This window comes from Dasypus novemcinctus, unplaced genomic scaffold, assembly GCF_030445035.2.
Source record: "Dasypus novemcinctus isolate mDasNov1 unplaced genomic scaffold, mDasNov1.1.hap2 scaffold_215, whole genome shotgun sequence".
Classification (NCBI taxonomy): Eukaryota; Metazoa; Chordata; class Mammalia; order Cingulata; family Dasypodidae; genus Dasypus; species Dasypus novemcinctus.
Genome location: NW_026688187.1, coordinates 164,021 through 189,134, shown reverse-complemented (window position 1 = coordinate 189,134; position 25,114 = coordinate 164,021). Strand labels below are relative to the sequence as shown.

Below are 25,114 nucleotides of genomic sequence, written 5' to 3'. Positions count from 1 at the left end.
GTTCTTAAAGCCGAGTAGTATTCCATTGTATGTATATACCACATTTTATTGATCCACTCATCTGTTGATGGGCATTTGGGCTGATTCCAACTTTTAGCGATAGTGAACAATGCTGCTATGAACATTGGTGTGCATATATCGGTTTGTGTCCTTGTTTTCAGTTCTGATGGGTATATACCCAGCAGTGGTATTGCTGGGTCATATGGCAAATCTATGGTTAGTTTTTTGAGAAACTGCCAAACTGTCCTCCAGAATGGTTGGATGCTTCTGCCTTCCCACCAGCAATGGATGAATGTTCCCATTTCTTCACATTCTTCCAGCATTTGTATTCTTCTGTTTTTTTTCATAGCTGCCAATCTTATGGGAGTAAGATGGTATCTCATTGTAGTTTTGATTTGCATTTCCCTGATAGCTAGAGATTTGGAGCATTTTTTCATGTGCTTTTTAGCCATTTGTATTTCTTCTTTGGAGAAGTGTCTGTTTAAATCTTTTTCCCATTTTTTAAATGGGCTGTTTATCTTTTTATTTTCAAGATATAGGAGTTCTTTATATATGCAAGTCATAAGTCTCTTATCAGATATATGGTTGCCAAATATTTTCTCCCATTGTGTAGGTTCCCTTTTTACTTTCTTGACAAACTCCTTTGAGGTGCAGAAGGCTTTAATTTTGAGGAAGTCCCATTTATCTATTTGTTCTTTTGCTGCTCGTGCTTTTGGTTTGATATTCATGAAGCCATTTCCTACTACAAGGCCTTGTAGATGTTTCCCTACACTGCTTTCCAAGGTCTTTATGGTCTCGGCTCTTATATTTAGGTCTTGATCCATCTTGAGTTGATCTTTGTATAAGGTGTGAGATGGTAATCCTCTTTCGTTCTTCTACATATGGATATCCAGTTCTTCAGGCACCATTTGTTGAATAGGCCATTCTCTCCCAGTTGAGAGGGTTTGGTGGCTTTATCAAATATTATATGGCTATCTATATGAGGTTCTATATCATAACTTTCAATTCAATTCCATTGGTCTGTGTGTCTTTCCTTATGCCAATACCATGCTGTTTTCACTACTGTAGCTTTGTAGTATGTCTTGAAGTCTGGTAGTGTGATTCCTCCAATTTCATTTTTCTTTTTCAATATGTCTTTGGCTATTCGGCCCTTTCCTTTCCAAATAAATTTCATAGTTAGTTTTCCTAGTTCCTTAAAGAAGACTGTGTTGGTTTTAATTGGGACTGCATTGAATGTGTAGATCAGTTTTGGTAGGATAGACATCTTAATAATATTCAGTCTTCCTATCCATGAACAGGGAATATTCTTCCATTTATTTAGGTCTTCTTTGATTTCCTTGAAGAGTTTTGTATAGTTCTCAGTGTATAAGTTTCTTACATCTTTAAATTTATTCCTAAATACTTGATTTTTTTATTTACTATTGTGAATGGTATTTGTTTCTCGATTTCCTCCTGATCTTGCTCATTATTGGTGTACAGAAATGCTACTAATTTTTGCGCATTGATCTTATAACCTGTGACTTTACTAAACTCATTTATGAGTTCTAGAAGCTTTGTTGTAGACCTCTCAGGGTTTTCTATGTATAGGATCATGTCATCTGCAAATATGAAATTTTGACTTCTTCCTTTCCAATTTGAATGCCTTTTATATCTGGTTCTTGCCTCAGTGCTTGAGCAAGTACATCTAAGACAATGTTAAATAGAAGGGGAGAGTGTGGGCATCCTTGTCTTGTTCCTGACTTTAGAGGGAAGGTTTTTAGGATTTCTCCATTGTAAACAATGTTGGCTGTAGGTTTTTCATATATACTCTTTATCATGTTCAAAAAATTTCCTTGTATTCTGATCTTTTGGAGTGTTTTTATCAAGAAAGGGTGCTGTATTTTGTCAAATGCTTTTTCTGCATCTATAGATACAATCATGTGATTTTTTTCCTTCAATCTGTTTATATGGTGTATTACATTGATTGATTTTCTTATGTTGAACCATCCTTGCATACCTGGAATGAATCCCACTTGGTCATGGTGTATAATTCATTTAATGTGTTGTTGAATACGATTAGCAAGTATTTTGTTAAGTATTTTTGCATCTAGGTTCATTAGAGAAATTGGTCTATAATTTTCCTTTCTTGTGGTATCTTTGTTTGGCTTTGGTACTAGGGTAGTGTTGGCATCATAGAATGAGTTAGGCAATGTTCCTTCTGTTTTAATTTTTTGGAGTAGTTTCAGCAGGATTGGTGTTAGTTCTTTCTGGAATGTTTTGTAGAATTCACTTATGAAGCCATCTGGCCCTGGGCTCTTCTTAGTTGGTAAGTCTTTAATGACTGATTCTATCTCTTTACTTGTGATTGGTTTGTTGAGATAATCAATTTCTTCTTTCGTCAATATAGGCTGCTTATGTGTTCCTAGGAATTTGTCTTTTTCCTCTTAATTGTCATTTTTGTTGGAATATAGTTTTTCAAAGTATCCTCTTATGATAGTCTTTATTTCTGTGGGGTCAGTGGTGATATCTCCTTTCTCATTTCTTATTTTGTGTATTTGCATCTTCTCTCTTTTTTTCTTTGTTAGTCTCACTAAAGGTTTGTCAATTTTATTGATCTTCTCGAAAAACCAGTTCTTGGTCTTGTTTATCTTTTCAACTGCTTTCTTTTTTTCTATTTCATTTAGTTATGTTCTTATCTTTGTTATTACCTTCCTTCTTCTTCCTGTTAGATTACTTTGTTGTTTTTTTTCTAATTCCTCCACATGTGCAGTTAGTTCTTCAATTTTTGCTGTTTCTTCTTTTTTGATATATGAATTTATGGCTATAAATTTCCCTCTCAGTACTGCTTTTGCTGCATCCCAAAAATTTTGGTATGTTGTGTTATCATTATTATTTGTTTCAAGGTAGTCATTGATTTCTTTTGAGGTTTCCTCTTTGACCCACTGTTTTTCTAAGAGTGTGCTGTTTAATTTCCAAATCTTGGTGTGAAATCTGGACCTCTGGCCCTTGCAGATTTCCAGCTTCACTCCACTGTGGTCAGAGATATTATTTTGTATGATTTCAATCTTTCTGAATTCATTAAGCCTTTCTTTGTGGCCTAGTATATGATCTATCTTGGAGAATGATCCATGTGCACTTGAGAAAAATGTATATCCTGCTGTGTTTGGGTGTAATGATCTGTATATGTCTATTAGATCCAGCTCCTCTAATATACTGTTCAAATATTTTGTTTCTTTAGTGATTCTCTTTTGAGATGTTCTGTCCAGAGTTGATAGTGGTGTATTAAAATCCCCCACTATAATTGTAGATGCATATATTCTTTCACTTCATTTTTCCAGCGTTTCCCTCACGTATTTAGAGGTGCCCTTGTTAGGAGCATAAATATTTATGATTGTTTGTTCTTCTTGACAGATTGTCCTTTTCACTAATATGTAGTATCCTTCTTTGTCTCTCACAATTGTTTCGCATTTAAAGTCTATTTTGTCTGATATTAATATAGCTACTCCTGCCTTTTTTTGGTTATTGTTTGCTTGTAAGATTGTTTTCCAACCATTCACTTTCAGTCTCCATGAGTCTCTGGGTCTAAGATGTGTCTCTTGTAGACCACATATAGATGGGTCATATTTCCTTATCCAATGTCCCAGTCTGAATCTTTTGATAGGTGAGTTTAATCTGTTGACATTCAGTGTTATTACTTTCAAGGAATTATTTATGTTAGCCATATTTTGATTGGACTTGTGTTTGTCATATTTTGTTTGGTTGGTTTTTTTTTTTTTTCCCTTCTCTTTTTGTCTTTTTTGTTGCTCTTACACTCTCCTCCAACTCTGCCTGTCCTGTTTTTTCCTTTCTTCCTGCAGAACTCCCTTTAGAATTTCTTGAAGGGGAGGTTTCTTGTTGGCATACTCTTTCAGTTTCTGTTTATCTGTGAATATTTTGAACTCTCCATCATTTTTGAATGCTAGTTTAGCTGGACAGAGTATTCTTGGTTGGAAATTTTTTTCTTTTAGTACCTTGACTATATCATACCACTACCTTCTTGCCTCCATGGTTTCAGATGAGAAATCAGCACTTAATCTTATGGAGCTTCCCTTGTATGTGATGGTTTTCTTTTCTCTTGCTGCTTTTAGAATTTTCTCTTTGTCTTGAGCATTGGATAATTTGACAAGTATATGTCTTGGAGTGGGCCTGTTGGGGTTTATGATGTTTGGGGTGCATTGTGCTTCTTCGATATGTACATCTGTCTCTCTCAGTAGATTTGGGAAGTTTTCAGCCATTATTTCCTGCAACACTCCTTCTGACCCCTTTCCCTTCTCTTCTCCTTCTGGGATGCCTATAATATGTATGTTTGTGCATTTTGCATTGTCATTCAGGTGCCTAAGTCCTAGCTGGATTTTTTCTATGTTTTTATCGATCAATTCTACTATCTGTTTGATTTCCGATGTACTGTCTTCCACATCGCTAATTCTCTCCTCTGCCTCTTCTAATCTTCTGCTATTTGCTGCGAGTGTATTTTTGATTTCTTGAACTGTGGTGTTCATTCCCATCATATCTGTTATCTTTTTGCGTATGTCTGCAATTTCCCCTCCGAGTGTTGTCTTGATGTTGTTAACCTCTTCCTTTACTTCATTAAATTTGTCAGTGATATGTGTTCTGAGATCTTTAATTACTTGTGCGAAGTTCTGTTCCCCTTCCTGGTTTTTAGTTTGTTCATTGGAGTCAGCCATGTTTTCCTGATTACTGGTTTGGTTTGTAGATTTTTGTTGCTGTCTGGTCATCATTTTATCTTGATGGGTTTAATCAGTTCCTTAGCTTCTTTGTCTAGTCTTGGGGATTAATTAGCTGTTGCTTTTGCGTAAGTGTTATATCTTCTCTTTGTCACTTTGTTCTTCTTATTCTAATTTCTTATTGCTGGTTGAGTTCACTTTAAAGGAAAGTATTAGGGCCAGGGAAAGGCAATTGTGTAAGCAAGGAAAAAGTGTAAAGTAGTATTGGTGATAAATGTTAACAGAGCAACAATATGAGATCTGGGAGGATGGATATTAGATTCATGTATGTTGTGTAGAGTTATAGCAGTAGGTAGAGTACCTATAATGAGGTAGTCAACTGAATATGGGAGGAATATGGTATGAATTAAAAAGCTAGTGTTTTTCGTGAGAGAGGGAAAGAGAAAAGAAAGGTAATAGTTTCAAGAGTGGATAAAAGACAGAAAACAAAACAAAGGTATTAGAAATTAAGAGTTAGACACTTTGGGGATCAAAGAAAGGGAGGTGGAATATAGGAGAGACAGTAGATGATGGAGGATATCAAGATGTAGGGGAAAAGGGATAGTGTAGGTAGCCAAAATCAATTCACACAGAAATGAGGCAGTGGAGGATGAGGAAACCCAGCAAATGTGAGGTGTTCCCTGCAGCACCTATTGTATAATTAAGATAAAATAAAATAAGAAGAAAATGAGGGACAAGAGAGAGAGAAAAAAAAAGAGAAGAAAGAAAGAAAAAAAAAGGGGGTGGGTAAAGGGAGGGAAACAAGTAAGGAAAAGAAAAAAAAGATACAGAACAACCACAAGAGCAACAATAAAAAAAAAAAACCTAAATAACTGAAAAAAAAAAGACTTTTGGGGGATACACTGGGAGAAAAGACTAGGAGATAATGCAATGTTAGCAATCAGGACATTAAAAAAATAAAATAAAATAAAAACAAAATAAAACAAAAAAGAAAAAATGTAAACGTTGAGGGCTAGGACATTCAAGGACCTCAGATGCACCTCAGGGCATGATGGATTCAGGGATGGAAAGTCTGAGATATTGAAGACTCAAGAGGTGTGAGTCTCTGGGGTGTGGGCCACCAGGGTTTAGGAGACTCAGACCTGGCAACCTCAAATCTGGTTAACAGGGAGCCTGGGAGCACCGCAGTGCAACACAGCCTTCAGGGATCCCCGCATCTGGGTGCCAGCCCTATGGGAGAGGTCACATCCACAAACTCTAACCTATGTGTCTAAACCCCGCAATTCACTCATTCACTCGGGTCTATTCTGTGGCTGTATCACCAATTCGACTTCAGGACACCTCCCACCCTGTAAGCCCCCAGAAAGGTCACCTGGAGCACTGCTACACTGCAGCCAATTTAATGATGCAGATCAGTAGCCAGGCCCGGGGGTGGGGCTCCAGCCAGAAAAGCCGATAAGAGTCCAAAACCGAAATTCCCACACTTCGCAAAATATTCCCCTAATTGGCTTCCAGATGTCTCCCACCCTGCAGACCCTGAAACAGTCTCCTAGTGATGTCTCTTTATTGTGAACAATTTAAGGCTGCTTCAGATCGGCAGCTGGCTTTAGGGGGGCGGGGCTCTAGGCGGAAGCGCTATTATTTGTGTCCACAATCAAAAATTCCCCGTTTTGCAATAAAACTCCTGTTTGTCTCCCCAAATCGGTCTGCGAAGGCCTCATGTCCTGTTAGCCCCCCAATAGCCCGCTAGGGCTTATGAATTCCCCAGTACTGCAGAGCCTCCAGAAATCACCGCTGCAGCGCCGGTGCCACGGCTCCGCCCACCCCAGGAGGGAGCGTCCTGCATGCAGCTCCCACCTCCATGTAATAGAGCCTCAATTTTATCTTATAGATGAATTTTCTCTGTTACCATCCCACCAAATAGATGTCCAGACACCTCCTGCCCTGCAAAATCCCAAAACAGCCTGGTCCCGAAGAATTTCCAAGCCGCTTCTTTGCAGCAGAGAATCTCAGGTGCATTCACTCAGCCACCATCTTGCCCCATCCCCCCATAACCATTTTTCACTTTGTTTCTTCCACCATATACTGATTACATGGTGGTGAATAGATTTTGCAATCTATTTACTAATCTTTCTTATTCTCAATGGATTTGAGCTCTTTTTCTTAACTCCTGGATCAAAATCTATCCTTCATTTAACAATCTCTCAGATCCTTTTAGTCTGTCTCCCTTTCTACCCTGTCTCTCTAACATAGTTTTCATACCTTCATACCTTTTTTTTTTGAAGTACCACGGGGGATTGAACAGGGACCTCATATGTGGGAAGCTGGTGCTTAACTACTAAGCCACATTGGCTCTCCTGAGACTTGGTTTTTCGTTTGTCTGCTCGCTGTTGTTTTCTTTTGAAGGCACTGGGGACTGAACCCAGGACCTCCCATGTGGAAAGCAGGTACTCAACTGCTTGAGTCACTTCTGCTCCCCTTTCATAGCCTTTTGTAAAGGTTGCTAGGCATTTATTTCTGTGTGATTCTATTTTTGATTGACATCTTGCCAGGAGTGGAAAGTATCATGGTGTAAGAATTTTATCCAGCAGATCTTCACTTTATTTTCTTTGCTCTAGGTTGTATATTATTTTGAATTTGTAATTTCTTGGGCTTATATATGAATAGGGAAAATTAGTGTGATTGGCTCTATACTTACCCTTTGTCCAAGATTAATCTACATGATTCTGGCTGGTGCACAGAGCTGGCTGGGATCAATGGATTGGTATAAACCTATATGCGGGGGAGGGGATGACTGATGGTTATAGTCTCATACAGAAGTTGATGCAAAACAATTCTCTAAAACACACTTTAGAGCAGGGGGATCTATTATTTCTTAGGATTTCTATCAAATAGGTTCTCTTTGCCATATTTATGCTGCTATTCTGCATCTGATTCTGTTTTGATAAACAGGTCTTATGTCCCTTTCAGTCTTACAGCCTATTGAGAATGCTGTCTTCTCTGGTCTAAATGATTTATTCTACATAGTATAGTTAGGACAATTGTGAAGGTATTAAAACTCATATTTGGTACAGAGAGTTAACCCTTGAAGAGATCCAGGTAAACTTCTCTGTCTGGATACACAAAAATGTGATGTGTGAAAGACTGGGACTATCAATTAAGGAATTTATTTCAATAGTCATTTGATGGTTTAGTGAAATTAGAGATTCACTCTAATTTGTGGAGCTTTAGCTGGAGTGTATATTGTTTGTCTAACTCTTGTATTTGAAATGTGTGGTACTCAAGGACAGAATCAACTGGAGGGTGGAATATTTTGGAATATTCAACTGTGCATTTCATAAATTTCCTTCCTAAGAGAAAGTGCTTAGTTAAGGGCCTGATTTTAGAGTGTCATGCTCTAAAAAAAAGTATGTACTTCTCTGTACCTAAAGGAAGGCAAGAATGTAACGTGTAGGAAGGTGTTAACACTGACTTTTCAGATGAGATTTCACCTGGAGAAAGGCGTAAATCTGAAGACTGAATATTCTGAGGTTAACAGGGTGAATATACTTTGAATTGTAACAGGAGAACACTGGTCTGGGAAACTCAGAGTATTTATTAGGAGTATTTTCATTATAGGTACACATCAAAACTTTGCAGAAATGAAAAAGACAAGATTTTCACTTATTTTGTAAAGATAACAGTATATTTTTTGCAGACTTGTTTGCTCCAAAAATGGTACTACATGGTGCTAAGTTCAACATCATCATACCCACAATCTTCTCCTTGCCCCAGGACCAATGAGGAACTTCTGCCTTCCACCCTCGGGTTGACTGTTTCTCTATGAGACTGCAGAGAGGCATCTGAAACAGCAAGGAGAATCCTGATGACAGTGGTGTAAAAAGACAGAATAGGGTCCCCTGGGGAAAGAAGAGACCACTACAGAGTGGCCAGAAACTTGGAGTTTCCTGGGTGGTACTGCAGGGACAGATGGTGGATATTGTATGTCCTGCCATGGACCACTGGGTGGACTGGGGGAGAGCGTAAACTACAATGTAAACCATTATCCATGTGGAGCAGTGGTGCTCCAAAATGTATTCACCTACCATTGGGTAGAGACCCAAGTAGTGAGAGTGGGGGTGGACCCACATCCTGGGGAGGACTAATGCCATCAAATAGAGGGAACTGTATCTCTCGAGAGAAAGGGTAGCTCCCAGGGCATTGGGGCAGCTGAGCAATTTAGGATCTGAACACTGTTGCAAGTATCTCTGGACGTGGCTCCTCGGGAAACGGAGGTTGGCTGTCACTGTGGGCACCAAGGGGATGGGAAAATGGATGTTAAATGTGTGAAACCAAGGTAAATGTGGGGTAAGAGAGGAGTTTCGTGAGAGTACACAAGGATGGATATAAAATATGTAATATTACATCATAAACATATAGGGGACGACAGAATGATAATGTAAACCATAATGTAAAACATAGGATAACTAAAAATGTTAGAAAACTGCGTGCCCTAAAGTATGTACCACAATGTAAGCACAGATGTCACCTGGTTTGAAAGCTATTGTCTCAGACTCTGTACATCACTTTAAGTAAATATGTTGTGAATAGATTATAAGAGTATCGCTGTGGAAGGGAAAAGGTTTTGTGGTGGATGTGTGGGAGTGCTGTATATTGCATACATGAATTGCTGTGGTCTAGGGCTCTTGTGAAGAGAAGTCCAATAATTAGGGGGAAAAAAAAAAGGAAAAGAAAAAGATAAGATGTAGAATTTTTCCAAGTCAACACATATTCTATATCTAACCTTTAAACCCATCGCTATATCCCATTTAGCTAGTAAGAGATCCTGACATGATATTGGGGCTTCAATATTCAGGAAGTTCTGGATCCCAGAGTGGTCCAACAACGGCAGCGGAGGAATACTGGTATAGGATACTATTGACAGGGGATATATGGCTGACAGGGAGCTATACAGGGCATATGTCCAGGGTGCATGGTAATGTTTGGGTATACTCATAGTGGCAACAATTAAAAACTAAAGCTGGGGGGGTACTGGGTTACTGGCCGGGGGTGCTGTGCCGTGGTCCCTAGGGGAGCAGCGGCAGTCCCCCAAGTGCAGCGGCAAGGACCGAGAAGGAATGAGGGTCCAACAGTGAGCCCCTGATACTAATGACTATGCTTGTGAGCCTATATGCCTGAAATAAGAACAAGGCCTAGAGCAGCACTGTGCCTGGGAATTTCCTCCTGACAGCCTTCATGTTACTCAAATGTGACCAGTCTCGAAGCCTAACTCAGCATCTAAATGCAATGCCTTCCCCCCAGCGTGGGACATGACACTCGGGGATGAGCCTCCCTGGCACCAAGGGATCACTATCAACTAACAACTGATAATGCAACTGGAAAATGACCTTGAATTGAAGGTTCGATGCAAATCAGTAGAATATCCCTGTCTACATAGAATAATATGACTTTAAAATGCTGTTTGACCTAATGTAAGGGGGAAATAGAAAGGAGAAATGAGTTTATATGGCTATGAGTCTCTTAAAAAAAAAGAGTCTGGAGGCTGTCAGAAGGATTGCCCTTATGCACAACTGAGCAGAGTCTAAGAGACAGATAAAGTAGATACAATCCCCAGGTATTGGTTCCTTTGAGGGCTAAAGGGACCCACGGGTTCTATGGTCATGGCAGATAGGGTTCACTGCCATGTCAGATGGCCCTTCTTTGGAGCTGGTGTTTCTGCGTGATGAAACTGGACCCAGAGGGGATCTCTTTTCATAAGACTATCATGCTACTTTACTGGAATTGTAGTTGGTATTGGGGTTTAAGATATATTTAGGGGATTGAATCTTTTTACTGACAATATGATAGCCAGGCCCTGCGCCTCAACAGACTCCAGCTCCTACAATCTGATTTATTGGACTCACCTCACTCAGCTAAGATGGAGTTGAAGAAGGACAACCACCACACCATGGAGCCTAGAGTGCCTACAACTGAAAGCAGGAGGATTGCATCCAGTAACCATGTGGAATCTGAGCCTCCTCTTGACATAGAGGTGCAACGGACACAACCAATCCAAGGACCACAGAGAAAAGGTGGCATTGGAGTGGGAAAAGTGGACATGGTGGCTGATGGGTATGGGGAATGGCAGGAAGAGATGAGATGTGGAGGCGCCTTTGGGACTTGGAGTTGCCCTGGATGGTTCTTCAGGGCCAATCACCGGACATTGTAAAACCTTCCAGGGCTCACTGGATGGAATGGGGGAGAGTGTGGGCCATGATGTGGACCAATGACCATGAGGTGCAGAGATACCCAGAGATGTACTTACCAAATGCAATGGATGTGTCATGATGATGGGAGTGAGTGTTGCTGGGGGGGGGGGAGGGGTGCAGTGGGGGTGGTGGGGTTGAATGGGACCTCATATTTTTTTAATGTAATATTTTTACAAAATCAATTTTAAAAAAGTAAACATGTACTCAATTTGCATAATTACACATATGAAAGGGGAAAGCCCTTATGTAATAAAATAATAGAGCACCAATTCAACTGGTGTAAAATTAAGAACTATGAGTTTGTCTAAATAAAAGTTGGATAAAAGCAAAAAAAAAAAAATGTATTCACCAAATGCAATGAATGTGCCATGATGTTGTTGATGTGGGAGGAGTGGGGTGAGGAGGGTGGAGGATATATGGGAACCTCTCATATTTTTTTAATATAACATTAAAAAAACTAAAGAGAAAAAAACATGAAACAAATTTGTGGGACTCTGTGATTGTCTGAAACGCTAGAACCACGGCATCCTGACAGCTGACCTGGGTAAAGACTTGATTTCTTAAGGAAGTCTGATTTCTTAAGGAATGGGGCCACCTCCTTAGATCCCTCATAACATCAATAACAGAACAAGGCTGACCTAAAGAACTTATGAGAACAATCGTGGGTCCTCTGTCAGATGCCAAAGGGGGCTGTTCAATCAAATGCCACTGTCACCTGCTCCCCAGGGAACACATGCTCACATCTAAGCCTGGTTACAGAGAATGAAGTTCTTCATCTGTCAAGTGAAACACTGAGAGAATATTATCTCTTGGTTTCCTTCCACATCTGTGATTGTATGACTCTTTAATCAAGGCCATTCCACATCATGCACCAATAGTGGGCAAAGTGAACTTTAAATGTTTGGTTATGTGGTTCCCAAAAAGCAACAAAATAACACATTAATTCAATTAACCTTGTTATTAAAAAACCTTTCCAGGTTATCTCTCAAAACCTGAAAGAAACTCCAAATTGATTGTCAGAACACATGTCTCAGATTGGGGTGTGAAAATGCGAACAAAAGCTCTGCATGTCCATATCCAAGGGATTGTGGGCACGGACACAAAGGATACAATATAGTCCTCATATTCCTCCTCTCAGAGGAGATAAAATAGTTGCACTATCAGGAATAAGAAAGAGCTCATCTTATTTAAATTGACCAAGTTACCAAGATTCTGGTAGTGCAGAAAAAAACAACTATTGATGGGTCCAAATTCACCTTTTGTATGACAAAGTAGTAACACTACTAGAGACAGCTGTCCACTCACCTGTCTGGGAATACCTGGCATCATCTCCGTCCTCTGAGAAAGAATAATTCCCATTCATCTGAGGGAAAGGAGGAATTTCAGGAACAGGTAATTCTTCAACATCATCATAACCATTTCCTGTTGTATCAACTTGTTGCCCTGGAGGCTCTGAAAGCAGACAAGGACTTAGGTGGAATAGCAAATTATGAGGTGGACTAGATGACACCCCAAACCCTTTATAATGTAGAGATTATTATAGTTGATAAATAGAGGTCCCATATTTCAAGGCTGTCCCAAGGCACATATTTGATTTCAATATTCCCATAAAACATGCAAATCCTTAAAATATTCCAATATTTTAAGGTAATAATATTTTTCTAAAATGGCCTCACACACCATAAAGCTTAAATAAAAGCTATTGTGCTATGAGTTTAAGCCACTATTTTCAAACTTTTGGTAACAGAGTCTGAAACACATAATGTTTACATATCTGTGACTGAGGGGCTGTGAATCTGTTCTGAGAGAACCCAAGTATTCCCTTATTTTCTGAGGCTGTGAGAGACATGGAGTTGCTGGGGAGAAGGAGGCCTGGGTATCGCCCACAGACAGGAGATCCCACCAATGTAATCACAGACCTTCCAGTGCTCTGTTGACCTCACGATCCACAGAGTCGTTCTGTATTTGCCCCCACCTATGGGCTGTCCAACTCTACTACCTGAGAAAGATGAAAGGTGAGCATTCTCCTCTTAGTTCCCTTGCAAATAAGAGCTTCTTGTAGTTGATAAGTACAGGCACCATGTACTCCATGTAATCTAGAGCTATACCAGAGTCAATTTTTCTCATTCATTATACACATAAACTACAAAATGTTCCAAATATTACACTATTTCAAAACCACTTTCCCCAGTGTTCTTTCTCATGATGGAATTTTTGAGGTTTTCAGTTCCAGATGTTATTTTAAAATATGGTTTTTTAATCTATAACAGTACATTAAACATGACTGAGTAGAAGTATCTGTGGAAACAGAAATGAGTCTAGTCTTTCCCTTTTTGAGGTCACAGAGCAAGCAGGTAGAGAAAAGAATGATTGCCAACTGGAGAGAAGAGATCCTTCCCATCCTAAACACAGATGGACATCCTTGTAGATGAGCCTCCTCCTCATCATCACCACCATGTACAGGAAGAACAACTCCTACTACCTGGGGTAGATTCTGGGTTTCCATCCTCCTCATTGTCCCCTGTGTAATACGGCAGCCTTGTCACTGAGTCACCAGACAGATTTCCTACTAGGGAGAAAACCATCAGAGACAAACAGCAAAAGCTTTCCCGTGGCATGAGGCCCAATGTCAAGGTTTAGAGGAAATCTTGAAGCTCCAGGCATGTAGAGAGAGGGCTTGGAGTAGGCTGACCATGCAAGGTTGTGTTATTGGTGATCTGTGCTTGCAGAAGATACCCAAACTCATAGAGCTGCAAAAATAGAGTAGGGCATGGGACACACACCTGGGCTGCTCAGCAGATTCTCCTCTGGTTTTATGAGGTCATCGATCTCTTGGTACAAGGCCTCATCAAGAGCATCTTTGTAATCATTCAAAGCTGGGGAAAGCAGCACCAGTTCAGAGTCCAACCCAGAGACAATCCTCTTAGCAATAAACCAAACCTTCAGTGCTCCCCAATGTTCACCTCTGGAGAAACCCCTATGGGCTGCCAGGGCTCCTTCCCATAGCCTGTGCCCTCTTGATCCAGAGCTAGGTTTCCTGACCCTGTCTTGAGCTTAAACCTATACTCAATCTCCTCAGACATTGTTCGCATGGTGTGGTGACTTGGAGCTATATACCCCAGAAAAACATATTCTTAAACGTAACCCATTCCTGTGGGTATGAACCCATTGTAAACAGGACCTTTTGAAGAGATAACTTTAGTTAAGGTGTGGCTCATCTGAATCATAATGGGTCTTAACTTGTTACTGAAGTCCTTTATAAGCAGAATGAAGTTCAGACACATGGAAAGAAAGCTGGAGGGAGCAGCCAGAAGCTCAATGTCAGTGGAACATGGAGAGAAAGGAGAAGCCTGGAGAGGCTGCCATGCACATTGCCAAGTGACAGAAAGCCAAGGACAAAAGATTTCTGGCAGCCAGTCCAGAAGGCCACAGATTTTTGGGAGACAGCATCACCTTGATGATGCCTGATTTTAGAATTCTCCTAGCCTCAAAATCTTGTCCCCATAAATTCAAGCTGTTTAAATCACCTATTTTATTTGGCAGCCAGGAAACTAAAATACATGGGAAGCCATACTTTCTAAGAGCTTTCACAGTCAAGTCCACAGGATGAAGGACTTGAGTTTCTAAAATCCTGGAGTGTATTGAAGAGAAGGGAGAGACTTGCCAGATATAGGAAGTGAAGACTTAAACATGTGCACTTTTCAGCTTGTCACACCTGTCCCCGTGTCGTGCTGTGTACCTCCCCCCGCCCCCAGGGCCCACCTCTGCGCTCTGCTCTCCATCTGTGCAGCTGAGTCGCCAGGATGATGAGGACCAGGAAGAGCAGGGCCCCCAGGATGAGGCAGAGGATCCCAGGCAGGGAGAAGATGCGAGGGACGGGAGCTGAGCCTGGAGGATTGGCCCCTGCGGAGACCAAAGGGCCACTAGGCTTTAGGGCCCAGGAGAACCTCCTATATCTTCAGGGCCATAAAGTCCCCAGTTCAGATACAGTGAATCTGCAGGAGCCCCAAGAAGTGCCCGCCCCAGGTCCTGGCATGATGAGTCACTGACTCCAGGGTCTGGTCCTAGGGGTGTCAGTAAAGGGAAGGCTGGTGAACGTTTGGAGCTTCATGGCTGTCATAGCTTAATGGGTGGTGATCACCTGGTCATCAGGTCTTTCCTCTAATGATATCATTAAATGTGCCAGAAATATGTAGGCTCCACAGGGCAGGTCCCTGGAAATCTGGGTGTCTCTACCACAGGCCTCAGGGCAGAAGAGTCACTCACCTCTAGTGCTGGGGGGCAACGTGGTCCTCTCCCCTGCAGAGAAGAGAAGGCAGTGGGACCACTGGACTGGGTGGGCCTGGAAGAGCGCTAGGGTCTAGGGAGCACCACTGCATGTTCTAATCTCCCCAAGTCAGACCAGACCTCGCCTGTCTGTGAACCAAAGTCCCTACAGCAGTGTGTCCCAGGAAGGGCTTCTGGGTGCACACTCCCCCCTCCCTCCCTCGCCAAGGCCCGGCCCGCACTCACCAGCGCACCTCACTCCAGCGTCCTCTTCGTGCTTGCAGTCGCCCCGCCCCCAGGGCGCAGCAGCGCAGCCCCACAGGGAGGCCTCGCTGCCCCCGCACCTCACGTCGTCCAGCCAGATGCTCCCGTTGCCCGGGCCAAACGCGGCCTCCCGCAGGGCCTCCAGGGCGGAGCCACAGCCCAGCTGCTGGCACACCACCTCGGCCTCCGCCAGGCTCCAGGAGTCATCGCACACCGTGCCCCAGGAGCCGTCGTGCCAAACCTCCACTCGGCCTGAGCACGCGGAGTCTCCTCCCCTGAGCCTGAGCTTCTCTTTGTCTAAAAGGCATCAGCACCTCTGGTAACTGCCCCCGGAGGGAGGGATGCCGGTAGGGTAGAAGGGGAGCGGAGGGAGAGAGCAAGGGAGGGCGGGGGCCAGAGGGCCAACAGTGCAGGTAGGAGGGGCCGACGTACCTGTGCAGGTGGCCCCAGTGGGACAGTTCTTGGGTCTTGGTCCTGCAGAAATAGACAAAGGGTAAGAGCTGGATTGCGCCACTGAGATCGTTCTCGTGGTCACGAAGTCTGACTGTGTCAGCACAAGCTCCCTAAGTTTCCATTCAGCACAAAGGGCAAGAAGAAATGAAGTGCATAAGAAACCACATCACCTTTAAAAAGTGAGTCTCTGAGACTTAAAAAATTGGTATTTCGTAACGTTCCCCTTCCTTCTGAGGAAGGCAAGGACAGAATTTTGGACTGTAAAGTTTGACTTCATTGCCAGGGTAAGGTTTAAGAGCTTTGTTATTGCTTAAAGAATTTAGGTACTTGCACAAAGTGAAGAGTCCTTCCTCTCCTAATGGTTCTCTCCCTGATTGACTGAGATGGGATGAGGTTTGTGATTCTTCAAAGGAAAATGACCAGACTTTAGATTCTGTTGATCATTCTTTTCCAAGTGGAGCATACCTGTGCCCCCTCCCATACACTAAGATTGTTTGCAAGGGTTAATGGAAATATGCATGTGGAGGTTCAAGGAACTTGAGTTAGGGGATCAATCAAGAGAAGAGGCAAGATCCCTATGGCGTCCTGACAATGAGGCAGAGCAGCTGTTTGGGAGGCCACCTTCTCTGAGTGGACTAAGAGGCCAGGGCCACTGTCCACCAGGAAGGACTGATGACACATGATCTCACCCCACCCCACCCCCCATTTTCTAGAGCAGTAAGTCCCAGTATCCCTCATTGTAAGTCAATATCAACACTATCCCACCTCTGCTGACAGTCTCTATCATATCACAGAAATTTTATTTTCATAAAGCTTGTAAGTATTCAAAATATATAAAAAATCCTACAACACAACAATAAAAAGGCAATACAATTTTTAAATGTGCAGAAGACTTGAATAGACATTTCTCCAAAGCGGAAACACAAATGACTAATTTCATTATTATTCTGAGTGTAAAAGGCCTAGTATATGCCTAGTAAATTCTCGTTATAAATTAGGGCCATCTCTTATCATCCTTATTTGAGTAACAAACTCCAGTGAGCATAATTTAGTTTCTATTGCAGTACAACCACAAGATGTCTTCTCTTCAAGTCCCAGGTGTTTATATTTAATATTGGACCTTAATATACTTTTCTAGTTTTTCAGAAAATGTTACATCAGACTGAAAGATTGGGATACATGCATTTTGTAGGCTCAATATGAAATTTAAATCATGCAATTAAAAATTAAATTTGAATTAAACACACGGAAAGGTGGTACACACAACTCATGTTTGGACAAAAAAGTCACCTGCACAACTGATATAAGCTGCTTCTTTCGGAGAGCATGAGCTGAGGTCCCAGGCATCAGAAGCACACTGCCAGAGTATCGTGTCACTTTTCCGACACTGGATTCCATCCACCCAGTGGGGCTGAGAAGCCGCCCTGATGCCAGCAGAAACACTGAGATCCCCGGTGTCCCCACAGCCCAGCTGCCTGCAGATCACAGCCAGTGTGGTGGGCTCCATTGGGCTCCTGCAGACACTGCCCCACGTCCCGTTGTAGAAGACCTCCAGCCACCCAGCGCAGTCGTGGTCCTCACTCACCAGCCTGAGGGCCAGGAACTCTGCAAGTGAAGACAGAGAGGATGAGGGTCTGCAGCTGGTGCGGCAGGCCTTTAAAGTTCTTAAAGTTCTGCTTGTCTGCTTGTCTCAGGCACTGCAGGAGAGACTCCCACGGGGAAAGCGTTATCCCTTTCTGATTCCTTTTCTTAATCAGTGCATTGTTCCCTCTGCTTGTGTCTTTGTAGAGGCTGGGGTTGAAGGGAAGTGCAGCAGCGCTCCAGGTACTGCCTCAACACCCCTTCCCCCCCAAGAGCATTGCTGTATACCAGGTGTGCAAGGGGATTTACAAGTCATCCCTCTCCCTCTTTTTTACTTTGACTGAAGGGTGAGCCCTATTTTTGTTGTTGTTGTTGTTGTTGTTTTTTAGAAACACTAGAAAAACATATCTTGTCAGGTGAAATCCCTGGAGGAAGAAACCCTTCATGGCTATTTGAGAAACAAGAACCTGGAGAGGAGCCCCTTGTGCTGTGGGTGATTCAGCTCGTGCTTCCCGCTTTCCTAGACCCCACCCATTTTGAGACTGGGCTGCCTCGCCCGGATGTGGGCAAGAAGGAGGGCAGACCTGAGCAGACCACCCCCGCGTCCTCCTTGTGTCTGCAATCGTGCTGCCCCCAGGCCCGGGAAGGGCACTTCCACACGTGGGACTCCTTTCCTGTGCAGTTGAGGTCGTCCAGCCAGATGGGCCCTAATCCCGCCCCAAAGGAAGCAAAGTCGGTGGCCTTGATGGCCACTCCACAGCCCAGCTGTCTGCACACCACGTGAGCATCGCTCAGGTCCCAGCCGTCGTCACAGATGGTGCCCCAGGAGCCCTGGTGAAGGACCTCCACTCTGCCGGCACAGCGACCGCCCCCGTCCGCCAGGCGGAGCTGTCTGCTCCCTGAGAGAGAGAGTCAGGTCAGTGTGGGTGTTTTTAAAGTATGGGAAGGACGTCCTGGTCCCAGGGGACCCCTCACCTGGGCAGTTGGCAGCACTCTCCTCAGAGGTCACAGAGCCGGGGGGATGAGACATGGAGTCATTGCACAGGGGCACTAGCTGTGTCTGGTTTCCTACAGAAATGTGATGACCAGAGGTTAGTAGGTTAAAGAACAGGAAGACAATTTGATTAATGTGAGATGTTATAACTTCAGAAGCAACTATTATGAAGAATTCTGCTTTTGACAATGGCAAACCTGCCTAGTTTAAGCAAATCATTGCACAGAGAATGACTTCAGAAAACTGGAATATGATAATACTGAGTGGCAGCGCTGAGCAGCTAGCAAGACAACAAGAAGTTTTAGAGTTCTGCTCTCAAAGAAAATTGAAGGACAGAGGCAGGCACCTTCGTGATGGTGGGATTGCCAATTCAAAGGCAATAATAAAAACCTGAAAAGCTTAACAGAGGTTTTGCCAGACTTACAAGGCTGCCAGAGCACAAAGTATAATCCAAGGTCCACCCAGCATGAGGATCTGCATTAAACAACCCGAAAACTTGTCTGTAGAAGGAAGAGATATCATTCTCATAAAGATGGATGCCTGGCTTCTATCCCATCACTTCCCTTTAAATAAGAAGATCTGCCCCTAACTCCGGAGCCTGCAAGAAGCAAAATGAAATCCTTTCTGAAGGGTTTCTACAACTCTTCATATACAATGTCTATCAATAAAATAAAATGTTTAAATCCCCAGAAATAGAAGAGATTTGACCAAAAACCAAACAGAAAAGGAGACATTAGAAAGGAAGTCACAGGACATCCTGCTATTGGAACGACCTGACAGAGACTCTAAATAAGCTTGATTGAAATGTTCAAGGGATTATATGACATCATGAGTATTTTGGCAGAGAAATGAAAACAAAGAATCAGTTGGAATTTCTACACCTAAAATAGTAAATGAAATTAAGAAGTAAAACCATATTTGATCAGTAAAGATAGAAACAGTAGAAATGGAAGTGCAATCTGAAGAAAATACATAGAATAAAACACAGAAAGTCAAAAGAATGGAAATTATAAAAAAAGAGCATGAGAGATATGGTGAAAAGATCTAACACTCAGAGTAAGCCCTACATATACAAAGTCACAGTTAACAGGACTAAGCGTAGAATTGGAAAATCTACTACCATAGTGGGATAATTTAATGCACATCTGGTGGCATTTAAGCATATACACAAATTATTCCATACCGTATCCATTGAGAGGTGAGACCTATGAATCTGGGACCTTGGTGAGTGGCATGGGAGCAGTAGAATGCAGTGAATGTAACACTGCTTGACCCTCAAGGCTAGGTCAGAAAAGTGGAGCAGCCTCACTTTGAATTATGTAGAATGTTTACTTTAGGGGAAGTCTGGCTCTGTTGACACTGTCATGCTGGAGAGGCTATTGCAGGGGCTCTGATCACAGCCCCAGTTGACAGCCAGCACATACTGCCACAGGGTGAGAGAGCCATTCTCGGTTTCCAGCTCCATCGAGCCTTCAGATGACTGGGACGCCAGCTGACATGTGCCTGCTGCCTCATGAAAGATCCCTACTGAGAACTGCCAAACTGAGCCCCTCCCAAATTCCTGCCCCAGGAAATCACAAAACAATTATATTGCTTTTTTTTAAGCTAAGTTTTGGGGGGGAATGTGTTATGCAGTAATAGTAACCAGAACATTTAGACTTACCATGTTACCCAAGAGTTCAGCTACCAAGTATTTACTAAAGAGAAATGAAAAAGTTTGTCTTCAAAGACTTATGCGTACATGGTCATACATCTTTAGTCATTACAGCCCTGTACTCGGATGCCACCTAAACCATGCACCACTGCCTTTGGGACAAGGCAGCTGACAGATGGTGGAAGGGCCTCTAAGAGACTATTAGCAGAAATCGATGAAGGCTTATAGGAGGTGAGGAAATGTGTTTGGAATCTGGAGGAAAAGTAGAAACGTGATATGTGTTATGTAAAATAAAATGGTTGTTTAAAATGAGTAGTTATGGTTATTCATTACACAGTGTTAGTAAGCAGATATGCCCGTGTCAGTAACTAATAGAACATGGCAACAAAAACAGTTAAACATTTAGCATATTTCAACGATGTGATGTAACAAATATGCATGCCTAAACTGTAGAATATACATTATTCTCCAGACCATTTAGGCTATTTACTAAGACTGATCATATGCTATGCCAAACATTTTTCAAAGGACACAATTCATAATGATGTGGGCTATGGGTGGAAGGCTCTTTGTCTCTTCAGAGATAACTAAGTTGTTTGACTTGTGGGTTTGGAACGGTAAGAGGCTGCAGTCCTGCCCTTAGGGACAGTGGCAGCGGCTCCAGTCCCAGGAAACAGTTTAACAATGCAAGGGCTATAAACTTTAAGTATTTAGGGGAAATGCAAAAAGTAAATATGCTAAAAGCTTATCTAGACTATCTGGAGTCCATGCTAAAAGCTTACCTAAGATGTGGAAGAGATATATGCTAATTGAAGCCTATTGAGAACTGAAACAAAGGGACCATTTGGCCTTTCCTCTCTGTATAAAAGACGTTTGAAAATCTTGTTCGGGGCTCGGGATTCAAACAGAAGTTCCCGAGTCCGGCGGGCCGTCAATAAACCATTTTTCCTTCTCAAAATCATTCCTGAGTCCTGGCCTCTCTATACTCAAATAATTGAACTTCTCTCAAATTCTAAAACAATAAAACACATGTTTTTTATGACAGAGTTAGCTAGAAACAAACAAAAGACAATTAGTAAAATAAACTATACTGAGGTATAATATTCATGCAATGATATACACCTATATTGAGTATATTTTTGATAACTTTGCAAATCTGTGTACCTGTATAACCACTACCATAATCAAAACACAGAGAATCTGCATCACCCATATACCTTTTCACAAATAAATGCCCCAAATGTAGGGAAACATTGATCTGTCTTCTCTCATAGCAAATTAGTGCCTGCTAATGTCTTCTAGAATTTAATGAAGTCATGTAATAGGAACTCATTTTTGTATGGAATATGTCACATTTTTCATGTTTCATGTCATAGTGTTTTTTAGATATATCCATTTAGTTGCATTTATTGGTAGTTTATTCTTTGTCATTGCTGTTGTTAAAACGTCTTCCATGTATAACTATACCACAATTTGTTTAACCATTCTTCTGTTAATAAAAGTTGTTTGCAGTTTTTTGCTGTTGTGAATAAAGATGCTATGAAAACTGATGCCCTAATATTTATGTGGACATATGTTTTCATTTCTCTTGGGTAAATATCTAACAGTAAAATAGTTGGTTAACATGCTAAATATATGTTTAACTAAAAAAAAAATCGATTTTCCAAAGTAATTTTATCTTCTTACATTACCACCAACCAACTGTGATTACATAAATCCTAACAAGTAACTCCCTATAGCATCAATTATGTCCAGCATGTGAGTAACAATTCAAACTGTGGAAGAAGATAACTTCCTTTTAATTTTTACTTTAGAAAACAGTCAAAGCCAATTTACATTTATTTGGAAAGACTCTACTATCAATTTATTGTGCTCTTAGGAGGATATTTCATTCTTCTGCTTATTGTTACAACTCAAACTGAGGGACATTCTACATAATAATTAGCTCGTATTCTTCAAAATTGACAAAGAAAGACTCAGGAAGCATTCTTTAATAAAGAAGACTACAAGGACATGACAACTGAATACAAAGCACATGACCTTAATCTCCTACTGAAAAGGACATACTTGGAATTGTTGACAAAGCTTGAATAAGGTTTATGGGTTGGATAAGAATAGAATATCAATGTTAATTTCAGGAATTTGGAATGTGTACTGTGGTTATGTAAGGGAATTCACAAAGTATTTTAGGGATAAAAGGACACCATATACAAAACTGAAATTAACTAATTCCAAAAAATATTTATTTATATTCAGGTGGAAAAGAAGCAAAAGAAAGAGGGAGAAGGGAATGTGGCAAATGCCACCATTTGGAAAATCTGAGAGAAGATTAAATGGAAATATTTACACGATTCTTGAAATTTGCTCAAAGTCTCAAAGTATGTCAAATAAATAATAAATAAATAAATAAGAAGCCAGTCTCAAAGCATTCATTGTTAGGTTGTCATCACATAAAGAAATACTAAAAAGTATTTTTAAGCCAAAATGAATGTAGTAAAAGGAATAAAGAACATCAATAGTGGAGCTGGCTAGTAAGTCAGGGAATCAATAGACAGATCTGGAACCTGGCAAGAGGTCCACGTGGACATCAATAACTCCAAGATGGCTGCTGGAAGACCGTGGGCACACATGCACACCCCCACACACAAGATTCTCCTATTCAGAACAAGATTTCTTCCGGAAACCAGGAGAAGCCCCAGGTATTCCCCAAGGACTTTATAATTGGGCCCTCCTGGGGGATTGATGGGTGGGGTAATACATCAAAACAGCAAACAGCTGGAACTCCTACCCTGACATTAGCAAAGGGGTGGTATAATTACTGGTTTAAAAAGCAAGCAGTGGGCAGCGGACTTGGCCCAGTGGTTAGGGCATCAGTCTACCATACGGGAGGTCCGCAGTTCAAACCCCGGGCCTCCTTGACCCATGTGGAGCTGGGCCATGTGCAGTGCTGATGTGCGCAAGGAGTGCCCTGCCATGCAGGGGTGTCCCCCGCGTAGGGGAGCCCCACGCGCAAGGAGTGCGCCCCGTAAGGAGAGCCACCCAGCGCAAAAGAAAGTGTAGCCTGCCCAGGAGTGGTGCCGCACACAGGGAGAGCTGACACAACAAGATGACACAACAAAAAGAAACACAAATTCCCATGCCGCTGACGACAACAGAAGTGGACAACGAAGAAGACGCGGCAAATAGACACAGAGAACAGACTCCCGGGGTGGGGGGTGGGGATAAGAAATAAATAAATAAATCTTTAAAAAAAAATAAAAGCAAGCAGCAAGACCTCATGCCCTCTTGCCTTTGCCCTGTCCCAGTTCCAGTCCCGTTGCCAGTCCTGCCCTATTCCTGCCTTCTGTGCCCTGCTCTTGCCATGTCCCCCTACATGGATCAACACACAAGTAAAACCTGGGCATCTATAATCTATAATGGGAAATTGTAGTCTGCAAACCAGCCCTCATTATCACTTTTCAGACCCATGATCTGTTACTTTCTCCCATTTCTCTTCCCTCCCTACCTTAATAAAGCACTGGCCTAACACACCCCACTCATACTCTTGAAATTCATTTCTGCAGCAAGGTTAAGAACCTAGACAAAATCTGATTACAATAGGATATATATGAGGCAATTAAAAACATGGATAGTGATTGTCTAGTGAGGTTTTGATCATTTATGTTTTTATGTTTTTACATAAATGTAGTTAAAATGAAGAACAAATACTCTGAAAAAAGAAAAAATGCAATAAACAACCCAATGAAGAAGAAAATACAATAATAAAATATACTTAGTTTAACAAAAAAATGCCAATAAAGAGATAAAAGGGAAGAAAGGATTCTTTTTTAAAAAGACAGATATATGGATTTACTCCAAATCTGTCAGTAATTTTATTAAAAGTAAATGGACTATATACACCAAATCAAATAAAACCCAACTTTATGCTATTTTTGAAAGGCATGCCACAAATATTAGCACACATAAAGGTCAAATACAAAATGATGGAAAAAGAAATAACATGCAAAGAAATTTGTTGTGTCTGTGCTAATATCAGATGAAGTAGACTTGATGAAAATAAAAGTTACTAGAGATAAAGAAGGATATTTTATAATTATAAACAGCCAATCTTACAAGAAGGAAACAATACAAGAAAGAAAACAACTCTAAATGTGTATGTTACCAAAACAAACCTTGAAATGAAACTGAAAAAAACATAAGAAATTATATATAGAAATTTTAACAACTGTCAATAATTGATGGAAAATAAAACAGACAAAAATTGGTTTATATATGGATGGTTTGAAAAATATGATTATCAAATTTTATTAAATGATATATAATTATAAACCTGCAGCCAAGAAATATAGAAAATGCATTTTTACATGTATATGGGACATTTAACAAGAGATATCATATGTTGGGCCATATATTAATCTCAAAGAATTTTAAAGGTTTGAAATCATAGTAGTTTCTCTGCTTACAGTGAAACTATGTTAAAAATTAATTTAAAAACAAGAATTAACAATTTTTTAATTATTTGGAAATTAAGAAATAAAGTTATGAATAAAATAACAGAAATTAGAATAACTTTTTATCTAAATAATAATAAATGTACAAGAATTCAAAGCCTATGTGACTCAAATATAATCACTCAAATCTGTGATTAGAGTCAGATTTATAGCCTTGATGGATGTATTTAAATAAAAAGAAAGTCTGAAAATCATTGCTGTAAGTATTCACATCTGAAAGGTAAAAGAACATCAAATTCAACAGATAGAGACCAGAAAAAATTAAATAAAGGTAATCACAGAAATCAATTATCTATAAAGCAAATAAATAGCAAAAATCAATTAATTAAGCTGATTTTTTTGGAAATTGGTCATCTTTTAGCATGATTCATCATGGAAGAAAAAAATAAAGCAGAGAGACCATCATCAGTAAAGAAAATAAAAGGTGTATTGCTACAGAA

At 41.1% G+C, this 25,114-nt stretch overlaps 1 protein-coding gene across 1 annotated transcript in view; it reads right to left on the bottom strand.

Moving 5' to 3' along the window:
• Nucleotides 1-8,423: 8,423 nt before the first annotated feature.
• The window catches only part of LOC131277645 (antigen WC1.1-like), a 67,429-nt gene continuing 50,738 nt past the window's right edge, over nucleotides 8,424-25,114 (bottom strand). The window contains exons 5-14 of the mRNA XM_058292684.1: nucleotides 18,491-18,583; nucleotides 18,100-18,414; nucleotides 17,225-17,539; nucleotides 15,914-15,955; nucleotides 15,464-15,778; nucleotides 15,218-15,250; nucleotides 14,714-14,854; nucleotides 13,735-13,827; nucleotides 12,257-12,403; nucleotides 8,424-8,545 (exon numbers count right to left, since the gene is read on the bottom strand). Coding sequence (XP_058148667.1) covers nucleotides 8,424-8,545; nucleotides 12,257-12,403; nucleotides 13,735-13,827; nucleotides 14,714-14,854; nucleotides 15,218-15,250; nucleotides 15,464-15,778; nucleotides 15,914-15,955; nucleotides 17,225-17,539; nucleotides 18,100-18,414; nucleotides 18,491-18,583 — 1,616 coding nt within the window. The remainder of the gene's footprint in view (nucleotides 8,546-12,256; nucleotides 12,404-13,734; nucleotides 13,828-14,713; nucleotides 14,855-15,217; nucleotides 15,251-15,463; nucleotides 15,779-15,913; nucleotides 15,956-17,224; nucleotides 17,540-18,099; nucleotides 18,415-18,490; nucleotides 18,584-25,114) is intronic.